Source organism: Sceloporus occidentalis, unplaced genomic scaffold (assembly GCF_023333645.1).
Source record: "Sceloporus occidentalis isolate IW3139 unplaced genomic scaffold, rSceOcc1.0.p SCAF_173, whole genome shotgun sequence".
Taxonomy (NCBI): Eukaryota; Metazoa; Chordata; class Lepidosauria; order Squamata; family Phrynosomatidae; genus Sceloporus; species Sceloporus occidentalis.
Window position 1 is genome coordinate 1394221 of NW_028317153.1, and position 26273 is coordinate 1420493.

Consider the following 26273-nt stretch of genomic DNA (forward strand, 5'->3'; position numbering starts at 1 on the left):
ACAGATATTTCTTTGCCCGACATATACACTACCGGTCAAAAGTCTGGGGTCACTTAGACATTATCTTTTTTTCCTAAAAAAAGAAAAAGCTAATTTTCCCCATTAAAATAACATTGTCGTAAATGACTATTGTAGCTGGAAACGGCTGATTTTTTTATTTAATTTCTTACAGAGACCCTTTATCATTCCCATCACTCCTGTGTTGCAATGACAATGTTGTGTTCGTTGATCCAAGTTTAAGTTTAGTAGGATAATTGATGGTTAGAAAACCCTTTTTGTAATTACGTTACAGCCAGAAATGTGACCCCAAACTTTTGAATGGTAGCGTAAAAACGATTTAATGTAATTTCTATACCAAACAGCACCTTTATTTCTTGGTGTCTCAGCGCCGGCATGATTTGAGTTTAATGCCTATTATCTGGTGTTTTTTTCTGCCCGGTAGCAATTTTTATTCTACAAATTAACATAGAAAGTCTCCACAGAGCGTGCGCCGCTTTAATAATATTGCAGCCAGCGTGCCAATAAACGAGGTGTCTAGCGATGTAACAATAATATTTTCATTAACCTGCATATAATGGTCTTATAACGAGGTCATTTAATAATTGTGCGCTCTTCACATTGACACAACATCCCGAGCCGTTTCACTTTTGTACAAATAAAACCCGCCAGCCCCCAAACTCCGTATCCTTTCTCCGACCGCATGCGCTGCGAACGTTACGCGCCGGCCCTAGGTTAAGACGAAACAGACATAGAAAACGGTTGCATTTTGTGTATCAAAAGTCGATCGGTTATGAACTTTTTATTAAGCAACAAATAGTAACAATTTATAATCGAAGAGATGTGGAATTTACTCCCCCCGAGGGTCTACACGAGTTCCGTGCTGGACGCCGATGAATACGGGGTGTGTAGCATTCCTGTTAGTGTTTCCGACAGCGCTTTGGGTTTGTTTAGTGGTATTTCAGCTCATGGGTAGATTGTCCATCAGGTTTCCAGATCGTGGATGTTCCGGTAATTGTTGTATCCGTTATTTGTGTAGATTCCCCCCTCCCCCCTCGTTCCCGACGAATGAAGTTGCGAGTGTAGAAAGACGATGTGTGAATGTATATATTTGTCTGCTTGTCGTCATCGGAGGAAGCTAGTGGTGCTTTTAAAAACAGTCTTCGGCAGCGAGGAACGTTTACAGACAAAAAAAATAAAAATAAAATAAAAAGCGAGTGCAACAGCGGAATCCAAAGGTCCCGGCCCCTCTGGCCACGTCATTCGTTACAAAGAATCGTCTTTCTGGTCGCTCTCTATCCATGGCTCGTCTGCTTTCCGCGCTGTAAAGTCTTTTAACAGAATTCCGTTGGTCGTCTTCCGGGGTTTACAATGTTTCAAGTTTTTGATTAGTTTTGGGAGACGGTTTCTTGCTCGTCGAATTATCCTTCCCAGCCTTCCCACAGCTGGCCCCTGCGGGACGACACAAAGCAAGTAAGGCTGGGGTTTCTGGGCAGGAGGACTTCCCTTCGCTAAAGGGAAGTTAAACATTATTTAAAGTTACGCTATAACTGCCCCGTTACCCCATTCTTTGGGGCAGATGTGGGCAACCAACCTGTTAGAAGACTATTCCTTTGTCCCGACGCTGACAATCTGTCGACAATATTTGCTCGGATTCAGGTAAAAGATGCATTTTGACGTGATTTTTTTGTTGGCAAATAGGTAATTTTTTGGTAAATATATTGTGTTATTTTCACTAAATGTATCTTTTATGATTGTCCAACTGTGCATAAAGTTTATTTATTTATTTTGGGGTAAAATCTGTCCAAAAGTAACTTTTTTTTTTTTTTTAAATGTCCCACAACTAGCGGGCTTCTTATTTTTAGGATATGTGGAATTCTTTGCTAGTTACTTACAGGAAGTCCGGGTTCACCAACAAAAATATCTAATTTCTTGTAACGGTTTCCTGGAAATTTTCGGGCCAAAGAAACACAAAAGGTGACAAATTCTGAACGAATCATATTAACAATATTAACCAAAACTCACAAGGATTTAGACGAAGGTTTCTTCACTTTTGGCCACTTTCGACGCTGCAGCTGCCTAATGAAAGAAGCAGACGATAACCAACAGGGAAAGCGAGACAAAACCCCAAGGCACGCAGCCCCAAAATGTGTAACGGTAACGTCCGGCGCTAGACATGACCCAGAAGTAGTTTCACCCACGCGCTGAATATCTTTATTATTTCATTTCTGCCATCCTTTTTCGGGGACTGCGGCTGCGCAGCGTGATTGGTCACTTTTCTGCTGGTACAAATTTTTATGTTTTGTGCTACATTTATTCCCCCCCTCCATTGTACTGATGGTATGTTCCAAAAATGTATAGAAATCGGTGATTAAGGAGTGTGAGATTCGAGTTGTGTTACCGATACCTTGTGTGTGACGCTCGTACATTTTACTCAAATAATTTAAGCCCGGCTCTGCTTAGTTCTCCCCCGACATCACATTTTAAAATCTATCCAGCTTTGTAACTGGTTCAGGAGACACGGGGGCCGCCCGGAGCAGCCTGAGGTCCAATGAGTATTCTTTTGGCAGCAATGGTGCCCAGCAACAAGAAAATGTATCCCAGAGGGAGACTTTTAAAAAACAAACAAAAAAAAACAAAACAGGGAGAATAAATATTCTCAAAGAAATGTTTTTAAATAAATGCACGAAGTTACCTGTACTGCTCAAAACTATCTTCTTTCAGCCCTAAAAAAAAAAAAAAGAAACTTGTCAACAAGATCAACCAGTATGGAGTCGATTAAGGCAAGCAATTGCCTGCATTTCATCCGCATTGCTGCTACAGTGTCTGTTTTGGAACGTCGACCCCTGACAGTCGTAAAAGAAGCTGACGTTTGAAGCAGAGATCGACCGGCAACCATCTGGGCTCGGCCAATGTTTGAATCTTTTTCTTCCGATGGGTGCGTGTCCCCCCCCCCCGAGTGTTTGCAGGCGAATTGCTTACCGAGATCCAGGGTGCGCGTCCTGGGATTGCACTGCTTGTGGCCCTTACAGCTCCTCAGGTCCATGAGCTGGACGTGCAGCTGATTGAGGATCTCCCGGTCCAGGGTGTTAACGGCGTTAATGAGCTGAGGGGACACAAGACACCATATGGATTAATCCGAGCCAAACCGCGGGAAAAAGAAATCCGAATTTAAAGGACCTCGTCGTTGGTGAGGAGCGGTAAGTTATCTCTTAGAAGCGGGACGGGTTTGGAATATCCTGCCGATAGCGGTGGGCACCATGTTAAATTTACAAAGAAAGGGACACATTGGGGTATTTATTAGCGAAACAAAGAAATGATTTGCTATTCATGACCCAAAGTCTAAACTCAAATTTACCGATTTCAAATCAAATTTAACTAATTTAATTTTTTTTTGTTTTTGTTTGCTGGCTTATGGCACCGAGTCATGGATTTATTTTTTTTTCTGCTGTTTTTGAAATCTTTATTATCTTATTCCGCTTACCTGGTACGGATCCGTGTTCAGGTCGAAGTACTCCAGGAAGCCGGTGGCGAATTCACAGAACAAGAAGTTGTGCGTCTCGTTGATTGTTCTTAAGCACCAGTAGGTATTGTTGTTGGCGCTCGTGCATGCGCAGAACGGGCCCTCTGGGGAAATAAGGGTTTAGGATTCTTACGATATCCGCTGAGGCATTTAGGGAACATTACCTGCCTCCGTTCTCGAGTCAGACACCAGTTACAACCAGTAACTGTTACAAAGACTATCATTTAAGTGTTATAGGATGGAGCGTAATTCCTTACGTGTCCAGAAGGGGGCGGTCTGCCAGTGCTGGTTGTCATGCGTGAAGCACGTCAGCCCGGGCATGCTACACGTGTCGTTATTCTTCATTCTTTTCAGCAGTTTACGCAGTTTCTTTTTGCGTCTCTGTTCGCGGAGCAGCCAAACCATGTCCTTCTCCTTGACGGCTTTCCTTTTTTACAGAAATAACAGCAAACGTTGTAACTTGTTTAAAAGCAAAAGATTCCGAGCCAAGGCAAGTGTTTTAGTGGCCGCTTGGATATCATAATTAGGTGTATAAAGAATGCCCCGGCTGTGACTCGTACTCACTTAAACGGATGCACGGCTGTATTCTTCTGCTTCAGTTTGCCTTTTTTATGTTTTATATAACTGGGGGAAAAAAGCAGATTTATATATTTATTATTTAATAACATTGTTATAACTTAATATATACACTTAATAGTTATCCTTTAATGTATGTATTGTATTAAATGTATTATATATTTATTATCTAATATACTTTTTATTTATATATACACATTAAATATTTTATAGCTATAGCATATACTTGTATACATATATATTATATACACACATTATTTAATAGTTGTTATCCTTTAATGTATGTATTATATTAAATGTATTATATATTTAATATCTCTAATATATACTTATTATATAAAATATAAATACACATTATTTAATAGTTATTTCATTTGATATTCATAGACTCCTCTTGTAGCGGCGGTTTTTGCTCATTTGCATGCGGTGCCGTGAGGTGATATCACACGCAGAGTGAAGCCCCCAAAACTTAGGCCCTTTTACTATTAACTGAATCGATGTATACATTCCCCTCATACCCTCACTTGGGATCGTCCCGTTAAAGTATTTTAAATGCCGCTCTGATTTGGGGAGAAACCCCTCGTTTTCACTTTCAGAGCAGCAAAGTATGAAATAAAGGGGGGGGCTCCCATATAATTCTGTAAAAACGGTGAAATAAGGACATGCGGATTAAGTTTGGCTCGGTTCACGGCGGCTGAGGACGGGGTTGGATGGCTTTGCGGCGGCTGAGGACGGGGTTGGATGGCTTTGCGGCGGCTGAGGACGGGGTTGGATGGCTTTGCGGCGGCTGAGGACGGGGTTGGATGGCTTTGCGGCGGCTGAGGACGGGGTTGGATGGCTTCGCTTCGCGGCGGCTGAGGACGGGGTTGGATGGCTTCGCGGCGGCTGAGGACGGGGTTGGATGGCTTCGCTTCGCGGCGGCTGAGGACGGGGTTGGATGGCTTCGCGGCGGCTGAGGACGGGGTTGGATGGCTTCGCTTCGCGGCGGCTGAGGACGGGGTTGGATGGCTTCGCGGCGGCTGAGGACGGGGTTGGATGGCTTCGCGGCGGCTGAGGACGGGGTTGGATGGCTTCGCGGCGGCTGAGGACGGGGTTGGATGGCTTCGCGGCGGCTGAGGACGGGGTTGGATGGCTTCGCGGCGGCTGAGGACGGGGTTGGATGGCTTCGCGGCGGCTGAGGACGGGGTTGGATCGCTTCGCGGCGGCTGAGGACGGGGTTGGATCGTATGAGTTACGGAGGCCGTGTATTACCTGACTTCGCTGCAGTCGCACTCCTCCGGCCGCTTCTTCTTCAGGTGGCCTCGGACCTCCCTGAGGTTTTTGATTTTATTCTGCAAAGTTTCGATCTGCGGAAGAAGCACCAAACGTTTGTGAGAATCATCCATTACTGGCCAGGGGGGCTACAACAGGCCGCGTCCGGACACGCGGCACGCATTCAACGCTAACGGCGCGGACGCGGTTTGGGTTTTAACCCAAATCTCACGTCTCGGCCCATCTCAGAGTCTTCGTATGGTCCTCTCATAACTCATTTAATGATATCTGAGCTTCCCAATGGGTGCTTTTCTCCCTGCTTTATCACAGCTGGAATCACTGCTTGAATACAGGTGACTGGAATGAGAATATCTTTACCTCCTGACAAATCATGGTTTTCATAAGGACCGTTTCTAGGAACCACTTGGTTACCACCTTTAGTGAATCGCTGCTAACACCCTTGTGATGGGCTTTGGGTCGGCTGATATTTAGGCACTCCCTGCTTTTGAGGTCAAGCGGTTCAGAATGACATCATAATATTCTGCCCTTATCTTCCTAGCACTAAGGGCAAATCCTGCAAGTGAAAACTTTTCTCTACTATAATACCGATAAGTTAGTTTTTCATGCCTCCCCTCCCCGACCTCTCGGATGAATTGTTGCCATTGCCCCTGTAGAGCGTTTGATTGTTTGCTTCTGGTGCTGATAGGGTTAAGACTGGGTCCTTTCCCTTGGAGGGGATCTCTTTGAATCCTCCTCCCCCACTAACCTCGTGGTCAATGTGTAGTTTGTGATCCTTCCATGCCTGCAGGGATTTGTACAGATCCAGGTCGCACTGCACTGTGCCGTTTGCCAGGATGAAGCAGCTGTGCAGAAGATATTGCCGTGTTAAAACTGCGCGCAGAGCGCCGGGACTCGCTTTCCACTCCTCTGCGGAGCGGACTGTCCTCCGCGAGCGAGATGTTACGCAATCGTATCCGGACCGGGTGGTGGACCGTCGCCCGCTGTGTGGTCCCTTTAAATGTAAGTAGTGTACCCCTTGCAAATATATAGGGGGATTCTGCAGAATCACCCCATGTGCATTTTGCCCCCCCCCCATCTGCCCAGCCGGCTCCAACGATGGCTTGTTGAGCATTCTGTGGGGGGTCTAACGAGACCCCCGTGCGCCTGCAGACTTTATGGGCCGAATGGTTCTTATCTGCTGACACGTTCTATATTTCGAGATGCAGAAAGCGCTGCTAATGATCGCCAGGACCATTTTCCTCCCATTAAGCAGCCAATCATTGGCACAAAACGTTGGCCGACGGAGTAGGCGTTCCTGGATCTGCAGCTTCTGCTAAGTTAATGAACAGCCTTAATGAATATATACTGTAATATGCATTTTTTTTAAGGAGGCTGCCTCAGACGCTGGAGCATCTCTTTAATTTTTTTAACGATTAATGTATTTGGTTTATGAGACTTAACCTCATGATTCGAACAGTCAGCAAGTTTCCGCACGACTGTCTGGGTCAAGAAATAACTATTGTTTTTCCAAATCAAAAGGCCCCGGGACCCCGGATATCGGGTGTTCCTCTGTATTACGTGGGCTTGGCTTCCCTGCTTGCTGTGTGACGTCGCGTGCGCGGGAAGCTCTGATGTAAGCTGAGGAGCACACAGCGATCCGTAGCTGGGTTACGAGGAACGACACCGATGTCCTCCAAATGCAACCCTTTTCAGGAATTGGATTGTCAGCCCGGGGTTGACCCTGCTGGAGATAATTTATTGCACTGATACAGTGCGGAACATCTCAGACTATTGACCCGAAGAGCATCCTGCGGCGGCAACACCTTACGTGTTAGATTGTTTCACTTGCAGAAGGTGTAGCCCTCTCGCCGTGCCAACGGAACCCTACTGAAGACTGTGCGCATGTTTACAGAACCGCAAACTCTTACCGATGGGTTACTTTAACGGAAGTCGGTACTACAAGCTCGTTGGTGAGCCCTCCCGTCCCACTGAAGTCTTCTCCGTCTTTGTCCTCATTGTCCTCCAGGTGCCTCTTGGAGATGTTCCTTTGCACGACTGGCTGGTACTCCTCCTCTAGACCCACATTGAAGATCTCCCCATCGACCTCGATGGACACGGAGCGGACGGAGCGGTTCCTCATGTACTTTGCTTTGTACTCTAAGAGACAAAGAAAAAAAAATACGCTCAACCGGCTGCAACTGGTCCAGAAAACAAGCCGCTCGCTGGGGATCAAAGTTAAGGACCTAAACTTCTGAGGTTTTGGGCACCTGAGGCTTGAGTTTCATCCAATCTTTCATAAATCATTTGCCTCGTAAGACATCAACTGGATCTTTTTTGCTCGGTAAGATTTGGAACTTGGCCAAATAAATTGCCTCTGAGACAGATGCCTGACCTGTTATTTATTGTTTTAAATAGCGGCACCGTATTCCCGAGCGCTGTGCAATGGGTTAACAGGACTGGAACTGGTTTCCATTTTTGCCACTAGACGGAGCCGCAGGATAAAAAAAAAGACAGGAACAACGAGGAATCGGGGTCCATTAAGGCCATCAGAAGAGGTGCGCGACACAAAATTCATGGCGTTATGATTAAAACCATGAGTGGAACGCATTTCCGTAGGACCTTCTGGATGGACATCCCGCAGCTGGTTTTCTCATCACTATACCCTGTACCCTGTATAGGGACAGTGACTACCGGTGCGGGAATGCAACGTCTCACCGGGGCCCCTTTCAATGAGCCCTCACAGCCGTAGTAGTGGGCAAAGGAAAGGGACGACTGGCGGAGGGTGCGTGTAAAATATCACATAATTCTCCCTCATTAAAACCACCCAGAGCGTATACACAATACATGTTAAGGTTTCTGGGTTTTTTTCCCTACACCCCGAAGGCTGCTGCGGAGTAACAGATTCATCTTGTTCTCCGCTGGAGACCTTGACATTCCAACATCTGGCTCTTATTTCTCTCGCGGAGACGGGTAACGTTAGATTTTCGGCGTGTCACAAAGCGTACTCTTCACTTCGTGAATGCAAACCACACGAGACATTAAAGGCGGCGAGAAGAGTCGAAGGATTTCCAGCCGCGGCTGTCTCGGATTTTAGTTAAAAGCACCTATTCTGTAAACATTTTCTGCCATGGCGTTGGTTGCTAGATCTCTGCCAGGTACAGCTGAAGCCCCTCGTTGAGGCCGTAAATGCCTCACCAAAGGAACGTCCGGGCTAACTGCAACTACTCAGATTCCAAATTCTGTCCGCGAGCGCCGAGTTTGAAGACTTACTTTTTTTGGTGAGCAGTTTCTTTTTCCGCCCCAGAGCAGCGATTTTGTAGTTGATGCTGTCACAGTTGCATTCGTCGCTGTAGTAATTGGTCATTAGATTCGAGGCTGTCTTGCCGCTGGGCGCCGGTGCGGCCGTAAGACTCGCTATCCCTTTGCACTTGTGAAGTCGGAGTTTGCCGTTTGTGTCTTCCACGCACTGCCATTTCTAAAAACAAACAAACAAAAAAAACAACACATAAAATCAGAAATAACACGAAACGGCGAAGCAAAAGCCAAGATAACAACAAAGATACCTGGGGAGCTCCTCTGCTTCATGGGGGAGCATGGGGGAGTGGCTTTGTTGAGAGGTTGGGACCTGCAGCATGCAGGGGTTGGGCAAGCTTTTACTGGGTGTGGAGTAGGTGTGGCCAAACAGTCCCCCTGCCTGGAGACTCAAGAAACTGCCTCAGCGTTCGGAGGGGACGTGCGATTTACTCGGAGACCCCAGGTGGTACTAACACCCGAAAAACCCTCTGACCCTTAAACAAAATCTCTGCTTCAAACAGCCGTCGATACAGACTGAGAAGAGTTTTTAAGAGATAAAAATATTAAAGTTTCTGTAAAGTTAATGAGGGGGTATCAGTGAAAAGAGGGGGCTTTAGAAATGCAGGAATTTATCATCGCCAACCTTTATCGAAACCATAAACACGGCCATAATAACAAAAAAATGACAATTGATCATTCAAGGAATATTCAGATACAAAATATTTGAGTGCTTTTAAAATTTAAAGTTTCTTGCTGGTCATTTGGAATTTAAAAAAAAAAAATTTCAGCAATGTATTTTTTTTTTTTTTTTTAAACCTACAAAAATATTTGCCGCATAAAACACACACACAAAAAAAAATGTAACCCTGAATTTATGATGAAGATTCTGCTTCTAGCCCAGTAATCCAGTGAAATCATTTACTTCCCCGGGGTCTGACGGCACGTCGGGGAAATCTGTTTATCTGGCTTTTGAGCGATTTGGGAGGAGGGCAGGAAACGGTCGGCGTTATTAAGTAAACTTACTTTGACGAGTCAGCGTTTTCAGCAGAATTTAGAAGGGAAAACATTTACTGAGAGCTTAACTTCTGTGTCACATTTTATTGGGTTCATGAACCGCGGCACGGATCCCAGAGCCGCGTCCGGAGCGCAGAGACTCCATGGAACGGAGGTGGCTTTTTTTTTTTTTGCCGATTCCTATTTACCCCCTAAAGGCGCGGAGACGCCGTGAAAATCTAATTCCTAAAAGGGAACACGGCTTCGGAGTGTTTAGAGTTGGGTGAAACATGTATATGCCCGACCCCACGTCAGAGCATCAACGGTCGAGGAACATGGCTTTTAGTATAACGAAATGAATATTTTTAATTCATGTTAATTTTGTAGTTTCTACACAAATAAGACCGTTTATGGTGAATACTTAATCATTTATAAAATTAATTAAATCTGGCTATAGCTTTTCTTATGAATCACTAATAGTTTTTGAGATCATTTGTTCAAAGGGTCCCCTCGGTGGCAGAGATCGGTGGCAGACTGTGGCACAGCCAGCATTATCCAATCAGTTTCTTGCCCTTTCTTTCCTGACTCCTTATAAAGGCTGTCTGAACCAATCAGCGGCTGAATAGGGGAGCGATAACTTAATGGGGGAGAACGCCGGCCGCTTCTGTGGCATACTCTCTGGGTTTAACCTGGAGTCTCCCGGTCCCTCTCCTCTCTCCACTCCTATTCATAACTTAAAGTGAAGTTATTCCTGCCCCACCAGCCACTCCAGACCATAAATGTAAGTTTAATATATAGAAATGTCTACGTCTAATCTGTAAACAATGCATAGGTGTTTGATGTGTGTGTGTGGAAGATTTAGGAAGATTGGATTTGTAACAGACCTTTAAAGCCTCTCCTCGGACCGGCTGCCTGAGTGTCGCGTGTCTATAGGGGGGTAAAAACTGAGGACCCGTAAAAAAAGACGGCTTCTCAATTCTTAGCACGTTTACCGGTCCGTTCACCGCGGACGAACTTCTGCCGCTGTGTAACTGGCCCAGAGGGGGTTAAAAAAACAACAAAAACAAACAAAACCCTTCCACTGATTGAACCTTTAAAATATGCCGATTTCCTTAAAGTTGGTATAAAGCGGTGCGCGTTCTTACCTGCCCCAGCTGTTCGCACGCGGTCTGGTACTCCGCTCGCTGGCACAAGTCGTTCACACGCTGGTACTTGGGCAGAAAATTCTCCTCCTGCGCGTCCACTTTCTCGCTTTCCCTTTTGTGCAACAATTTTCTACAAAATTGTAAGCGTTCCGTACATTAACAGAGCGACACAAGACACGACAATACGATTCTGTGTTCTCGGAAGATTACAGACCCAAAACGTGCTGTTTTATTCCTAGAATACACTCTGAGGAAGCCTGTGCTAGGCGAAACGCGTTTGTGTATTATTTTATATTAACCCTTTGTTGGTTTTTTATTGGTTTTTATTACCAAAAGTTTAAAATAAATAAGTTTTTTTAAAAACTATTTTATCTTGCTCCTGGACCTTTTTTTAATTTATAAGACAGAATACCTTGTCGGCCACCACTATATCCTTGGTGGGGATTTTACCACCTATGCGCTGAGGAGTGAGCAATTCTATCACTGCTCACCAAAAAGGAACTGCGGACACTCCAGACTGCTCCAAAGGCTGAGGCTAAAGAAATTCTGAGGCAAGGATTATACCGCCTAAATGCACATCTTGGGGCTAACTGAAGAAACCCATATTACATAGTGCTGCCAAAGAAATCTTTAAGGCGAGGATTATATCGCCCAGGCGCATACTTTGGGGCTAACTGAAGAAGCCCCCACCAAATGCGAGTAGCCCCTTGCGGCCTTCATTTTACAAAAAAATAAGCTTTGAGACATATTGCACTGTTGTGTTTCTCTTTCTTTCACATATTCACATCCGTGAGAGCGCAGCCACTAACCCCCTTGTGAACTTATTCCTAGAATAGCTCATGACATTTTCCACAATTGTTTTCAACCCGACAAACCTCCGCTAATGTCTACCTGTTTGTTAAATGTTAAATTAGCACAATTAATAGAATTCAATTTTAATGGAAAACTCTTTTTATTAAAATCTGATATTTAAAAAAATAATAAAAAGTAACATTTGAAAAGTCATAAAAAGTGACTCTGTATTGTCTTTAACCTACCAAAATGCGCTAAAGAAATGAAAAAGACAAAAAAAAAAGGTATTCTCACCCTCGTTCCACCAGAAACGAATCCCTCCAAACTTTGCTTTTTTTGTGGACGTGAAACCTTTTATAAAAAGAAAGAAAGATGTATTTAGTGAAAAACTATTTTCCGACATAACATGTTTTTCTTCCCGTTCCTAAACGCTTTGGTATTTATTAGAAAAGCAGCTTGTTTTGTACGACCCTCTCAAAGACAAATAAATAATAATAATAAAAAAGACTAACTGGACGTTTCTGTTTATTACAGTAATTGTGGATAAATGGCATTTTGTGACTTGGAAATAGTTTTGGAAAGGACAAGCCGCTTAAAAATGTTCTTCCACGGAAACAAAACCATTTTGCAGAATGTGAAATTAAAAGAAAAAACCCTTTAGAAATACATTTGAAGGCCGCAAAAGTCTGAAGCTATAATTTATTTTAAGTTCATTAAATAAAAAAGAAATAACAAACTAATACCAATTACTGCAACCAGGCTTAGAAGATCATCTATCTTTCATGTAACTAGAAGGGTTATGGAAAAATAGTTCCCACAGGTGGACGGTGTTGGCTACTCTAGGTCTCCTGAAGGTCTAGCTGGGGACCCCCCCCATTAGGAAGGAGCATTATATACACATCATCATGACTTTATTGTGCTTTTGTTAAAGGGGGCAGCCCGGCCTCCACTCTCACCTATTGACCGGTTTTTCGGTGTCCAGAAGCTTCAGGATGGACTTTCCGTCCATTTCTGGTGGGATGTCCAAGCCGGCAATGTCCAGGATTGTAGGTGCGAGATCGATGTTAAGGACAATGTGAGGATTCCTAGAACGTGAACATAATAACTTCTGGTTTAGTACTTTAGAACGGTGTTGGATTCCATGAAACACAATCTAACTCGTTAGTCATCATCGTCAAACGGAACCAGTTAAGGAACACATTCCCTCTGACCCCTTCTCTCCTTATTGACCCCCTTACCCCTCATATTACTCCATAGTCAAACTCATTCTGAAGACCACTCGGGGTCCGGAGACAGCAGTTTCAAACAGCCCTAAAACCAAACATCACCTAGAAATCTTCAATGAACTACAAACCCAAAAGACGTACAGCGAGCCTGCATCCATGTTCGGTCCACGGATGTAGAACGGAACACGTATGTCAAACTCGTAAGGCATGGATTTCCCTTTCACCAGCCCAAACTGCCCGATGTGGTAGCCGTGATCGGCCGTGTAAATGATGTAAGTGTTCTGAAGTTCGCCGGTTTCCACCAACATGTTGTAAACCTAAAAAAAAGAAAAAAAGAAAAAGAACAAAGGAAACAAAAAAGCATAAGAGACGTGTTTACCGGATCCATGTCTGATATTACATGAGAAGCCTCCCTAAAGATCTAAGTAAGAACAAAGACAGAAGTTGTATTGAAAACATATATTATGGAATATCCTTGAAGCAGTTATTGGACATCTAACATAACCTATGACATCACAGCGATTACATCATCATACGCCTCCTATACGGCAAGTGTGCTACTTGTAAAAGGAAATTAAACTTCAAAACCTATTTACAGCTTGCGTATATCTTGTGGCGTGAACTGTAATTGGAACAGCGGTCATGGTTTTTTTTTTAATTCATTTACGTCGAAATATCGGCTTTTAAGAGGATATCTTTATATTAAAAACCCAAGGCGGAGGGTTTGCCGCTGCAAGGCGGCCAGGTAGATTAATATGCCACGAGAGTGCTTCGAGGAGCAAAGATTTGCATGCTTTTTATTAAGTAAATAAAAACAGTAAATTGTCTATTTTGTAGATTAATAAAACATTAGCACAGAAAGAACATTATTAAATTGCCTCTGAAGCCGGGTGCTAATAATTTAGGAGAATAAAAATAGAGCGAGTCTCCCTCACGGAAATAAAAAAAAGAAATATATCAGAATATGAATATATTATTAATTCAGAGTATGTGAACTTCAGCTGGTGGAGATATATTTTAAAATTGTGTTTGTTTGTTTTTTTTTATTAATTAACTCAGATACGTGCGACTTTATGCCTAAAGGCCACCCCATTGATTGCGTTTAACCCTTGCAGACCACCTACTTCAGCATTATTCTGGTTGTTATGGTGCCCTTGAACCTTTTCAGCTCTGTTGACTGAAATATGGGTAACATTACGCTAGCTAAGGTGTGGTCTTGGCTCAGATGACATTTTCAAGTCCTGTGAAAGTTAGCTTCCGATGGGACCCTGGTACGAAGGAGGACTGGCGCTAGGGGACATCTCCAACCACACATCAGGGACTTACGATGGTTGGCTCTAAATCCAAGGTTCTATTAGAAGGTTGGCTCCAATGGAGTGGTCACGCAAGCTTGAGGTAGACCGTAAAATCTGCTTTTACTTGTAAATGAAGTAAAGCGTCCTTTACTTTAGATAACAAAAATGGGCATAGTCATCCCTGTCCGAGAGAAGATGGAGTCTTTAGTCAAAGGTGATACCTTTTATTCCATAGTTTCTTTAGATACAAGAAGGCGAAGAGATCTAATAAGGTGGAGTGTTCTTGGTCATCCAGATAACGGATAGAGAATGTGATTATTTAAGGAAGCACAGAAGTTCAGCATCGATATCCCCCAAACTTGGCCTTCGTTTTAGAATTTAGAGTTATGTCCTCGTTACTTACCATTTCCATGGAGTTGTCCACGGACATCAACGTCTGGAGACGCCTCCGCTGCAGCATGTTGGTGAATTCCATGTGGATTGGTTTCATGGGACCCGTGTATCTCATTATCCAATGTTTGTCCGGGTTGGGGGCATAGTTATAACTAGGGGTGCTAAAATACAAGAAAGTCTACAATTAGGTCTAACTTCTACAATTAATGAAAATTTAATTCTGAAAGTGAAGTCAAAAAGTAGAGGAGAGGAAAGAGGAGGTCAGAATGTTTGCTAGGTATGAGGGGATCGCAGGGTTCTACAGCCTTAAAAGCCCCGATAATGTGTATAGAAACAGCAGGAAATGGCTTTATCCATTAAATGGTAAATAAAACCCCACTATTCTTCTACACAAGTACCCAGCGGTAGGGAATAAAGTCAAATAAAATGTCTATAAAGCCACACCTTCAGCTCCGCCTCTAACCACACCCCCAAAACATAAGTGCCCCCTCCGACTGTTCGGGAATGCTGCGAGGTGTGATGTTGAATTTATTTCTCTTGGAAGGGTGTTTCATTTTCCTTTAATACTACAATATGTGATTATTCTACAGAATAATGGATTCTGCCGTAGAATCTTAACTATATTTTAGCAAGTAAAAAGCTGAAATCATCGTCGTTATAAAACTTAATTTCCATCTTCCAAATGAAATAAAAATCGCTTTTGAAACCTGCATTCATAAACTTGCCGATAAAACATAGTTGATATTCGTGATAACCAGACCGGCAATCACCCGACGCGTTTATCCGGCGTACGAAACGACTTTATTTAAATGGCACCTATGACAGTAACGCTAATGTTTCCGTCTACCCCCCCTCCCCGCTGTGAATACCAATTAGTGTTTTATGATTCCCGCAGCATTATTGATTTTGGTTACGGCTTCCAAACACCGTTGCTTCACGATGAACGCGTCGGGCCCTTCTACTTTAACTAAACATTCCGTTTAAGGATGCCGTAAAACCCGACATTACATTTTTTTTATGTCTTTGTTTGCTTTGTTGTCGGCGACAAAAACAAGGTGACGGTTTCCACCTTTTGTTACACCAGCCATGGTCCACACAGCTTGGATTTTGTCTGGAATCCCTGAAGAGCATTTATCAATTCTCTTCTGTTGTTTGATGTTGAGGTAATTACATCAGACCAGGGGTAGATGACATCATGATGCCCCTCCCGCCCATATTACACAGCGGTATCATAATGTCACATGGCAAGTCACCCTATCTGAAGGAACCATTCTTTGGAGAAGTACAGGCACTGGGCATTACCCATGTTCGGGATCCCAGCCTTACAGTGGCTTTGAAAGCCATTCACCAGGACAGTTGGCAGCTATGTTTATTCCAATTCACCGCATAGACTGGATTAAGAGAGACCTAGTGAAAAACCCAACACAATAAATACTTCAGAAGCTCTATGACTTACATGTGCTGTGAAGCGTTGGGGAACAGTTGAGAATACTGGGGGGCAGAGTCTTCGGGGCCGTGTGGGGCCGCATGGCTCAGTACCATCAATACTGGCCGGTGAGGATACATTTTCTTGGATGTACGGAAGAAGCTGATGCTGTCATTTGTGATGAGATCAGTGAGATAGTCCTGAAAGGAGGAAAGAAAGATTCTGGGTTCTAGGTTTTTCCTTCACCGAGCCAAGAAACCCCCAAAAAATAACGATAGCCAAATGTAAGGTTCTAGAGTTTGTTCTGGAATTTCATGTTGGAAATCATTCAGCTACAATATATATATGTATATGTAAAAAAAGCTAAAACCAAGTCTCAACTAAAAACCCAATTCTTTAGGATTTAGACCCAAAATACTAGAAAAGATTGGTTCAGAATTTGGGGACATCATCAGAACTCCAAGACGTGGATTCATCATTCCCAACTTCCATGACTGCCTTCTAGCCATTGCCCTTCACCTTATTTCTGCCGTTATAGCTTCTTTACTCGGCCCTCAAATATCAATACAAACGATTAGCGCTTGCAAAGGTTACCGTGGAAACCTTATTATCTAGATGATCAATCTTTTACAAGCACAGTATATAGATATAAAGATATATTACGCGCACAAAGGACCTTACGGTGTAGGGCACTGCAGGCTGATCAATACAGCCTAATCATTAGATCGTCAATTGCCATTACTGTCAGAAGAGACGCAAGAGAAAGCGCCTTAATCTCGGCTCGCGCCCTGCGTGAATCAATCAGGGTATCTGACGACGAGTCACACAATCCCTGCGATCGATCGGTACCAGGCAGGTCTCATGTAAGGCCTGGAAGAGTAATGCTGTACAACACGCTATCACGCTTCTTAAGATCAGCCTGCTGATCCGTTAACCATTAAAAAACAGGCGTGTTTAATTTTTAGGAGACATGAACTCACCCGCTTCTCTATGCATTACGAAGGGCCGACCCTTCCTGGAGGAAGAGAGTCTTTAACGTTAATTATACAGGACTGGCTCAGCCCTTCATGCGGCAGAAGCTCCCCACGGTTGTCCCTTTGTAATGCATAGAGGAGTCAGGGAGCTAAAACATTAAAACACTCCTACGGCTCAGGAAATGACCGATGGACTCCTGATACACCGCAACAATTAGAATGTCCGAGCCTCCTAAAATCACAGACTCTGGTTCGGACAATCCAGGGATCATTCTTTTCCTAAACACTGTCCCGAGGGGTCGGGGCGAATAATACCATCATCCATCGGATAATGCGGTCCGGTTCGCAGGTTAAATGTTTTTTTTAATCTGTCAACACACTATACGCTGCCAAAAGTGAGGACATGCCACAGTTCTCCATACACGCCAAAAAGTTCTACCCACCTTGTAATAGTTGAAACCGTGTTTTTCCTTAATTCCGTTACGGCAGAGAGTATAATTGTAAAACCGAGAATTTTTAACGAGTCCGACCCACTCTTTCCAGCCAGGGGGAACGTAGGAGCCGTTATATTCATTAAGGTATTTGCCAAAGAAAGCTAGAGGAATACAAGGAGAGAGGAAAATGTTGTGTCACAGGACAATGAACAAGCACCGTTTGTGTTCTGATGTCGTAAGGTTTGTGTGTGGCCACATCAGTCCTAATTACAGCAAGCTTATTTTATGAATTGTCATATGTTCTGAGGTTGACCTGGCCAAATGGGTCAAGGGAATGGAGAACGTCAAGAGTCACATGCAGGAGAGATAGAGCCCAGAAGAATACATGATGTCATATAAGACTTATTAAAACTTTGAAAACAGATTTCAAAGACCTAGAGATATCATAGAATATAAAAAAAAAAACTTTGACTCTTGGTTTATTCCTTATCGAGGATAATATGTCTGTCCAATGCTAACTTTAATGTGATAATGAACCTCAAAACTTGTGCTGGAAGGGTAAAACAAGGTGCTCAACTGTTATTGTAAAGAGGTATCTCCCAAAGGTGCTCATCCTGCTAGATATAATTGGATGCTCTACTATGTTGACCAAATAAACCTAGGAGTGGTGGAACAGCCCATTAAATGGGTCCATACATCTCCATCAGGTCCTGTCCTTTGCTTTAAATACTCCCAATACCCTATAGAAGAACTCCAAGGTCCTTAATACTTGACCAAAGAAGTCCTCTACTGACTGTTCAAGTGAAGAAACATCTAGTGGGGTTTTTTGTGTCCAGCTGGGTCATTTTCCCAAACCAACCTGCTTTGGTCGAACAAAATTCCTGTTTCTAACATGACAATTTAAAATTTTGTAGAAAGCTAAAATTCAAGTTCTTTGGCCAGCTCACACAATGGTTCTTCACAAGGCCTTCTATAAGGTAACACACTAACAAGACAGCTTTACTCTTCTGAGACCTACAGGGAATTTTAGGTGAAACATTTTTTGGATGCTTTTCTGCCAAGCCGAGTCACACAATATTTGCAAAAAACAAGTGTGCTGTGAGCGTCAGGATTGTTTTTTGGAAAAGAACTGGTTTGGACACCTTCCGTTCCAGCAATGACCTCACTCGAACGTTGCGAGAAAGAGACCCAAGAAGTTTCGTATAATTAAGGTGGAAAATTCCAGTTTTGTTTTTTTTTGCATGATGGAGGTAGACGATATGGGCCACACCTTATAATATAATAATATATATAATATAATAATAAAATACAATGCATATAATAACATTAATGTTATTTGGTATAAAGGTGAATTTTATGGGTGAACAAAACTGAAAGAAGAAAAATGGATGAAAGAAAAGATGGAGAAATAATCTGGAAAATATATATTTTTTAGAATGGTTTCTGCAGAACAACCTAGATAAGGAAAATGTTAAATTATAGGTTTGTTGCTACATCAAAAAGTTTCTCTAAGTGTTTTATTTATTTATTTATTTAAGACATCTTAAATACAGCAAGAGAGAGAGATGTTTAGAATGTCAAAACTTAACGGCAATCTCAGAAACTGAAGGTGAAGGTAGAGGTCCTCAAGATCTCAAGGGACAAACCCTATCGGGAAGTGGTGGGTTGTGAAACTGAAGAGTACAAAAGAGATTTGGCCCCCAAAACAGTCAGATTTTGTTCCTGTCATAGTACTCAAGGATAACGCCAACGCTAGAAAGTTGTGGGGAAATTATCCTTTTGTTGATGGATTCCGAAAACCGTGGCATTTTCCACAGTTTTTAGGATACGGGTGAATATTTTTCCCCCCACTTCAAAAAGAGAAAAAAGAAGCTAAGTGCATCTTCCCGTTTAGTTATGGAAAATATACCGTAGAAAATATTTCACTTTTTTACGAGAAGAAAAAAAAACAACTTTTGCCATTTAAATATCAAGACTCTGGAGTCAGCATGGAAAGAAAAATAAACATATCTCTGAATATAAACATCTGCGAGAAATGAAAGCCACCCAAAAAAAAGTTTTCTTAAGCATTGCATCCAATTAAATCTCAAAACTCCAAGCCAACGTACTTCCTTTCACTAAAAGGTCACATAAGTAAGAGAAGATACATTGTAACTGCCTAAAGAGACTCGACATACAGCGCGTTAACCACCTCTCTTTCATGCAGGGGAGATTCCGGAGGCAATGCAATATTTCTTTGTTTCTAAACCCCCGACATCCTTATTCACCACGACGAAAGAGCCCGACATTGTCATTGGATATCTTTAAGGATGACCCGCTACTATCCTTTATAGCTACAGCTTGGACAATACTCTGTAATACACTTGAAAGCCAGACTAGTATGAGGGCCTTGGTAGACCTTGTCTAGAGGAAGCTAGAAAGTTCTGGAATGTGACCTTCTTATAATATTTGGTCATTGCTCACCTGAATTCCCAATCTAAGTTGGAGGTTCTAACTCATGGACGGTGGCATTAAACGGACAACAAGAATAAATTTTTGGGTTTTCTACAACTACATATTTGCCAACAATCTTGGACTTCTTTAAAAGTGTTCCAGTGCCCTTGAGGACAGGGTCAGAGACTGCTAAGGACAGGTAGAAGACGGTCTCCTAGGCTTGGAGACCACGGAGGGTCTGACGCTGAACTCTCCGTCACCTCAATGAGATCCATAGTGTCTTAATTGTTAACCTTAAAGGCTGCTTTTGAAAGCCTCTTATCATTTCAACGATCAGCGTGAAACAGCCGGGGGATTGATGTGTTTTTTCCTTATAAAACAATTCAAACTGTATTTGCTTAAATTGTGACATTTCAGTCTTGGCCCCCTTTCAGTATCCTGTGTATCTTTTAGATGGTGTATTGCGTTTATACAGGAATTAATTACAATCATTCCTGCGCTCGCCTTGCCAAAAAATCAGATGGAGACGTCCAGAATGAAAGAGTCTTTGCAAAACAGATCTCGGCAGGAGCCTCCAAAAAAATGCATGTGGGTGTCATCTGACTTGTGTACAAATTCGAGGACGTCTTAAGTAAACCCTGTTGCGATATCGCATTAACTCCTTGACTTAACAGCAGTTAACAAAAAAAGAAGCAAAAAACCCCCATAAAATTATCGTATTGAGGGTTAATTCTTTCGATCTAATATGTTGTTTCTATGATTAAAATGATTTAGACTTCTCAATATGTTGGGGCATACCAAGGAACATCCATCTGGACCAAGGGGATGCGAACCAATGACCACCTAGGAAAGGTGTGGAGAGCTTGACCGTCGAGTGGGTGGGGCCAATAGACATTTCGACCAATCAGGGGCCTAAGTCTTCTGTTTTTTTTCCATGAATTTCGTTGGAATAACCAGATCACTTGGATATCTGGTGTCTACGGAAAGGCTAGGAAGTGCATTCTCTTTAAGGTTTGGTCAGGGGAAGCGAAAAGACGTGTTGATAGCCTTTTAGCGTGCCCTAAATTAACAGAAATGAGAAACAAACTGTTTCCTGTGAACGGCTAACAATAAATAAATAAAAAGCGTGAATTGTTTCAAGCTTATTAACATAATTCCCCCCAAACACACTTTCCATCCGAAAAAGAACACAAATGCAATTAGCGATGCAAATTTGTTGGCATTTACTTTTGTTAAAGAGCACAACTGTTAGCAATTTGTCAGCTAATAGACTGGGGCTTAGAAATACATCTATAAAATGTTTTACGCCTCGCAGAGGTTTTTTCTTGCAACCTATTGTTTGTGCGTCCTACCCTGATGTGCACAGGGAGCAACAAGGTGATGATGTCAAAGGAGAAAGATATATTTTAATATAATAGGAAGGAAAATGGAATTGCAAGAAAAAATTACCATAAAAAAATAAGACTATTAAGATCCAAACTTGCTTCAACTGAAGGCCAAAAAACAGGAGCATCCAATTAGAGCATTTGTGGGTCTCAAAAAATCTGTGTCCATTGGTGAAACAAATTTGGCCAAGTCCTGGAATTATTAAAATGAAAGGAGTATGGAATGTGGGGAGAAATGAAAAGAAGAAGAACAGGGGAGGAAACAGAACAAAGGCGGTAAAATGAAATCTAAACAAATAAAATAATTCAACATTGGCCTTCATTCAGATGTTGAGTCTGGATAATGACCAGAGCGACATCACATATAGAACGTTAAGAGTTCATTATTAAGTTGGAAACATGTCAACTCTACCCCAAGCCTACTTGGGAAAACCCATAGGTCCTCCTCAATGGATCGACGTTCCCACCTGTTCTGTATCCAGTGTTGTTTAGGTATACGGAGAACGTGCGCGTCTCATGCTGGGCCTGCCAGGACGGAGATGAGCAATTCTCGTTGTTGGTGTAGGTGTTGTGGTTGTGGACGTACTTCCCGGTAAGGATGGAAGAGCGCGAAGGACAGCACATGGGCGTTGTCACAAAGGCGTTAATAAAATGGGTACCCCCTTGGCCCATAATCAGTTTCGTTTTATTCATCACTTGCATCGAACCTGCAATTACAGAAGGAAAATGCCATTGTTATCATTTCTCATTGGCCGGATAAGGTTCTAATTCAGAACATTGACGTTCACGTACAGATTGTGTTCATTTCTGACCATTTCCGCAAAGAAAAATTTCATTTGTTAAAATGCTAAAAGTACTAAACTCCGAAATCGGGCGGATCAAGCGGCTTCTCTTTAACAGTAACACGTTTCTTGTGTCGGAACAAAATGTGTACTTGAAAGGCTAGCGGCTGACATTATCGGACATCAATAACACTTCTCAAGGCGTGCGGATCGTTAAGGTGCACCTTTACATTTTCACCATCTCTGGCTGTTTCCAATAATGTTTATCAACTTTTTAAAGCGTGTCATGCCGTGTAGGAAGCTTAGAACTTCGGGAAAGCCTTCGGCATTATAAATAAAAAAAAAAAAGGAGGGAGACATGGAGAGCAGTTACTTGTCCATTTGAGTCAAGAGACAGAGAATATATATTCTGAAAGTTTATAACACTCACACTAACCTTCATAGCTCTCAACGCACTTTAAAGAACATGAGAGTTACCCCTCCGTACATTTGGGATTTCTCTTCCTCTCCAACGCCTTGCGTCCCACAAAACATATCGCCTTCTCAGGACTGCGCAAGCGTCGGATACTCCCCTCTATCCAGAGACAGCACTGGCTTACATGAGATATCTAAGGAGCCTAAGGAAATCTACAGTGATCCCCCACATACATGCGCATTGGGCGTCCATTTCCCCATTGATAATCCATAATGTAGCAAAGGTCACGAGATAACGTTCTGGGACGTCAAAAGGGTCTTTTTAATTATCTAATTAACCCAAATTACTAAGATATTAATACGAATTCCATGAGAGGGGGCATTAAGGCAGCCAATCCAGTTCAGGACCACCTTTTTGGGGGTAGAATAATACATATGGTTGGATACCTAAAGAGTAGCAGGAAAAGATTCTCAGCTAGGGTGGTTCAGGAAAAAAAGCAACAACTTCGCCAAATTGTAGGGAAATCCTGAAAAACAGGGACAGGGTGCAAGGGATAAAGGTAGATCTCCAAACTGGATAGGCCAATTGGATAGCATCTAACCCTTAAAAAAAAAAATAATTTTTTAAGAAAGATACTTTTGTCATAATATTCCTAGTTTGGGTTTTTGTTGTGTTTTAATGTTTACATGTTTATATAGAAATGGCAGAAAAAAAAGAATCCAGTTTTGAACAGGGAGAAAGATGCGGGAGAATGTTGTTTTTTTTTGACGTGTTATTAAAAATGATCGGTTGGGTATGACAGAAGCATCTGTGCAGACAAAACAGTACAAGCTAACGTCTCCCCCGGAGAACACTAACCAGTCCTTAATAAAATCACTCTGGTGACAAGTGCCTCGTAGCTCAACAATCATTGATATGAAAACATATGATCTAATCTCCCTACGCAGCCGACGAGCTAATTCAGACAGACAGTTCTGTTCAAGGCCGAACTCCAGAATATACTTCCCGGCAGTCTTAAGTAGGCCAGCTTTAAATATTTAAACTGCCAGCCAAACAAACTAATATTTAATCACTACAACCTTTTAAGCCGAAGCTCCGTGATATGGAACACAGCTAAACATTTGTTACTGTTGAGATGGAACTTTGGGTTAACTCATCACTAGCCGGAGAGAAAGCCCGACCCAATGGGAACTCCTGGGGTTGAGGTAGAAGACTGGTTTGGAGAGAATGGAACTTTTAGGGCAAGAGCTGAAATTAAAAATGGACAAATTGGGTGATATAAAAAAAAAATAACTGAAACGTAGATGGTTCAGCGCACATTGGCCAACCCAAAACACCTGAAACTAGAGGGATTAGATCACAGACTCATAGGACAAGCAGAGAATGCATTCAGCCAGGACACAAATTATGCCTTGGAACTTCAAAGTCAACTCCCATCCTTTTTGGTTTATGGCCAAAAAAGGAAACGGCTGATAGGAAGGCCATTGCCACATAACTAAGCCATAAAAGCTTAGGACACCCCAACCATCAAGGCAAATTACGTCCTGGCAACCAGCGTTTACGGAGTAACATGATTAAACATCCTCACAAAATCAATCACAAAACATGAATGATAGACACACCACTCAACGGAGGTCCTACTCAGTTCGCATCAGCGTCCATATGGTGTCTCGGCCAAGACACCAAAGAGCTGCATGGAACCCAACATATAAGGAGAGTTAAAGGGAGGACTTACACTTGCTATAAAACATTTTTACCTGGTTAACAAGTATCTTCCCAGCAGAGTATGTCCGATTCTGTCCAGTCACCACCAGTGTTGTGTCAGAAACATGATACGTTTAATCAGTGTTTGAGATCCACCAAAGTTCCTGTTTTGGTGTTAGATCTCTCAACGTTCTAACCATCTACATTCTCTACCAGATCTATCAACTTTCTTCAACAAGGTTTCAATAGACAGTCATAAAAAAATAAGATAAAAGTTAGGTGAAACGGCACATCTTTATCCAAACGAAGAATGCCATTGTCTCGGTTTCACAGGAGCCTAAATAATAAAAGCCTTGCTTCGGTAAGTAGTGTTATAGGATCTGACAAGTGTTTTCTGGACCAGCTCCCTCCGGTAACGAGCATTAACGTCCGTGTTAATGCGTACAACCAGCGGGAGATATACAAATGGAATTTCCCTGTATACTAAAAGTTTGAAAGGATTTGAAAAAAGACCCGTGACGCGTTACCTACCGAGTATGAACAACGACGAAATGATTTAACAATCATAAAAAGAACTGTTAAAATTATTGAGGGTCACCCCTCCATCCATCCCCTATAAAGAATCTATCTAAATCACTATTTTTAATCATTTCAGGATTGCCCCTCAGCACAAGTGGGTTAAAACAGACTAATTTTATTTTTCTTTAATTCTGGAATCATAGAAGAAAAAAAATTGTAAAAGAGATTCTCGGGGAAATTTTTGAAAACTGCCCATAATGTAATTATTAAGAACGTTCCATTTGTTGCTATTAATTATTTGACTTTAAAACACTACAATCACATTTTAGACGTAACCCCTTAATAAATTGTTCGATAATTTTAGGAATTTAGACTTTTCACTTTGTGTCCATTCCAATTGGGCGTCTTTAAGACCAACTTTTCCTGCTTCGATGCATCGCCCCCCCAGCTGCGGGTGAGTTTGGTAAGGTTCATATTATAAGCTGTTTATTAGTTTGATGAGGGATTCCTTATATTAAGAATAACCCGGACCACTCACCCAGTTCTACATCTTGATCGTCGGTAAGGACAAGGATGATGTTTGGCCGGATGTTCCTACGGTCTCTCTGAAATCTTCCCTTCATGCGCTGTTTGGACAGGAAGGGAATATTAGCCTCCGCCGCCGCCATCACAATTGTTGTCAAAAGTGCAAGGACGATGATTTGCCACTGCGCCATCTTTAGATGCGGACGGCTGGGACCACCAGCGGTCTCTACCGGAAGATCTTTCTTTGACGTTCAGTAGCCCTACAGAGGAAAGAGACCAAATGTCCATTACATTGTCATTTATTGGTCATTTTTAACCCAAGCATTAAAAGAGGTCCTACTGGCTTCCTGTGATGGTCTAAAAAACAACAACAAACCCCCTTTGACCCTTGAAATATTAGCCAATTAATAGCCCATTATGAAGATTATACGGAGCTACTCACCAAATGTGTTACTCATACGGCTCTAATACCGGCCCTCACGAAAACCTTGACTTGCCGTTATTTAAAGATACACTTTATTAATCACCTGCATTCAAGCAGGGATATCAACCATAACATACTGGGAGAAAAACCAATTGGAAGTATTATATATTATCACAGCCGGGGTAGAATAGGAAGGATTCAGCTCAAGACTGTGTGAGCATCTGCCCCTCAGACCCTGAAACCCCAAGCATGGGGCAAATACCCGGAGAGCTCCCTAGGCATGCTAAAGAATTATATGCAGAAAAGACAAATATATCAATATGAAGCATTTTGTGATTAGAAAGAGAAAAAAGGATGAGGTTTACGCAATTCCTCAAATCTAGAACCAAAGGGTGCACCCCAAAATATACCTATTTCAACGCAAAACAGGAAACCTGTGCATTAGGAAACATGTGTTTATGCCTCAAAATAAGAGAAACTATCTGCGATTGATGCCACCTTGAAACATCCTTCACGCACACACTAAGGATGCATAAGAGGACCAAACTTATAAAGATTTATTTCCATACGTTCTATGCAAGGTTAGCATCACACCTGTAAAACCATCACACCTGTTGCCATTTCTAAGTTGCCCTCCCGGCGCCGGCTAAGACGCCTGCCGGCGGTGTCCATGCTGCTTATAATTATATATGTTATAAATACTTGTGGAACTTTCAAAAAAAATAAAAAATAAAAACATATATTTTACATGCTAACGGTTTAGTATA

At 42.4% G+C, this 26273-nt stretch overlaps 1 protein-coding gene across 3 annotated transcripts; it reads right to left on the bottom strand.

Annotated features, from left to right (window-relative positions):
• Positions 1-1418: 1418 nt before the first annotated feature.
• On the bottom strand, positions 1419-25273 carry LOC149279293 (extracellular sulfatase Sulf-2-like). 3 transcript variants are annotated; one of them, XM_089501347.1, is made up of 20 exons: positions 25096-25273; positions 21605-21844; positions 17329-17480; positions 15942-16111; positions 14496-14646; positions 12939-13114; positions 12528-12656; positions 11866-11922; positions 10780-10909; positions 8618-8822; positions 7276-7504; positions 6114-6210; positions 5348-5442; positions 4085-4144; positions 3778-3947; positions 3482-3624; positions 2980-3103; positions 2693-2723; positions 2023-2076; positions 1419-1449 (listed from the first exon to the last, which is right to left on the bottom strand). In XM_089501347.1, the coding sequence occupies exons 1-20, from the start codon at positions 25271-25273 to the stop codon at positions 1419-1421; spliced, it is 2622 nt and encodes an 873-aa protein (XP_089357473.1). The 3 variants fall into 3 exon arrangements, with proteins under 3 accessions (XP_089357473.1, XP_089357474.1, XP_089357476.1); XM_089501348.1 differs by having other exon boundaries at positions 2693-2711; positions 25096-25249; XM_089501350.1 differs by lacking the exon at positions 2023-2076 and having other exon boundaries at positions 25096-25249.
• Positions 25274-26273: the final 1000 nt, after the last annotated feature.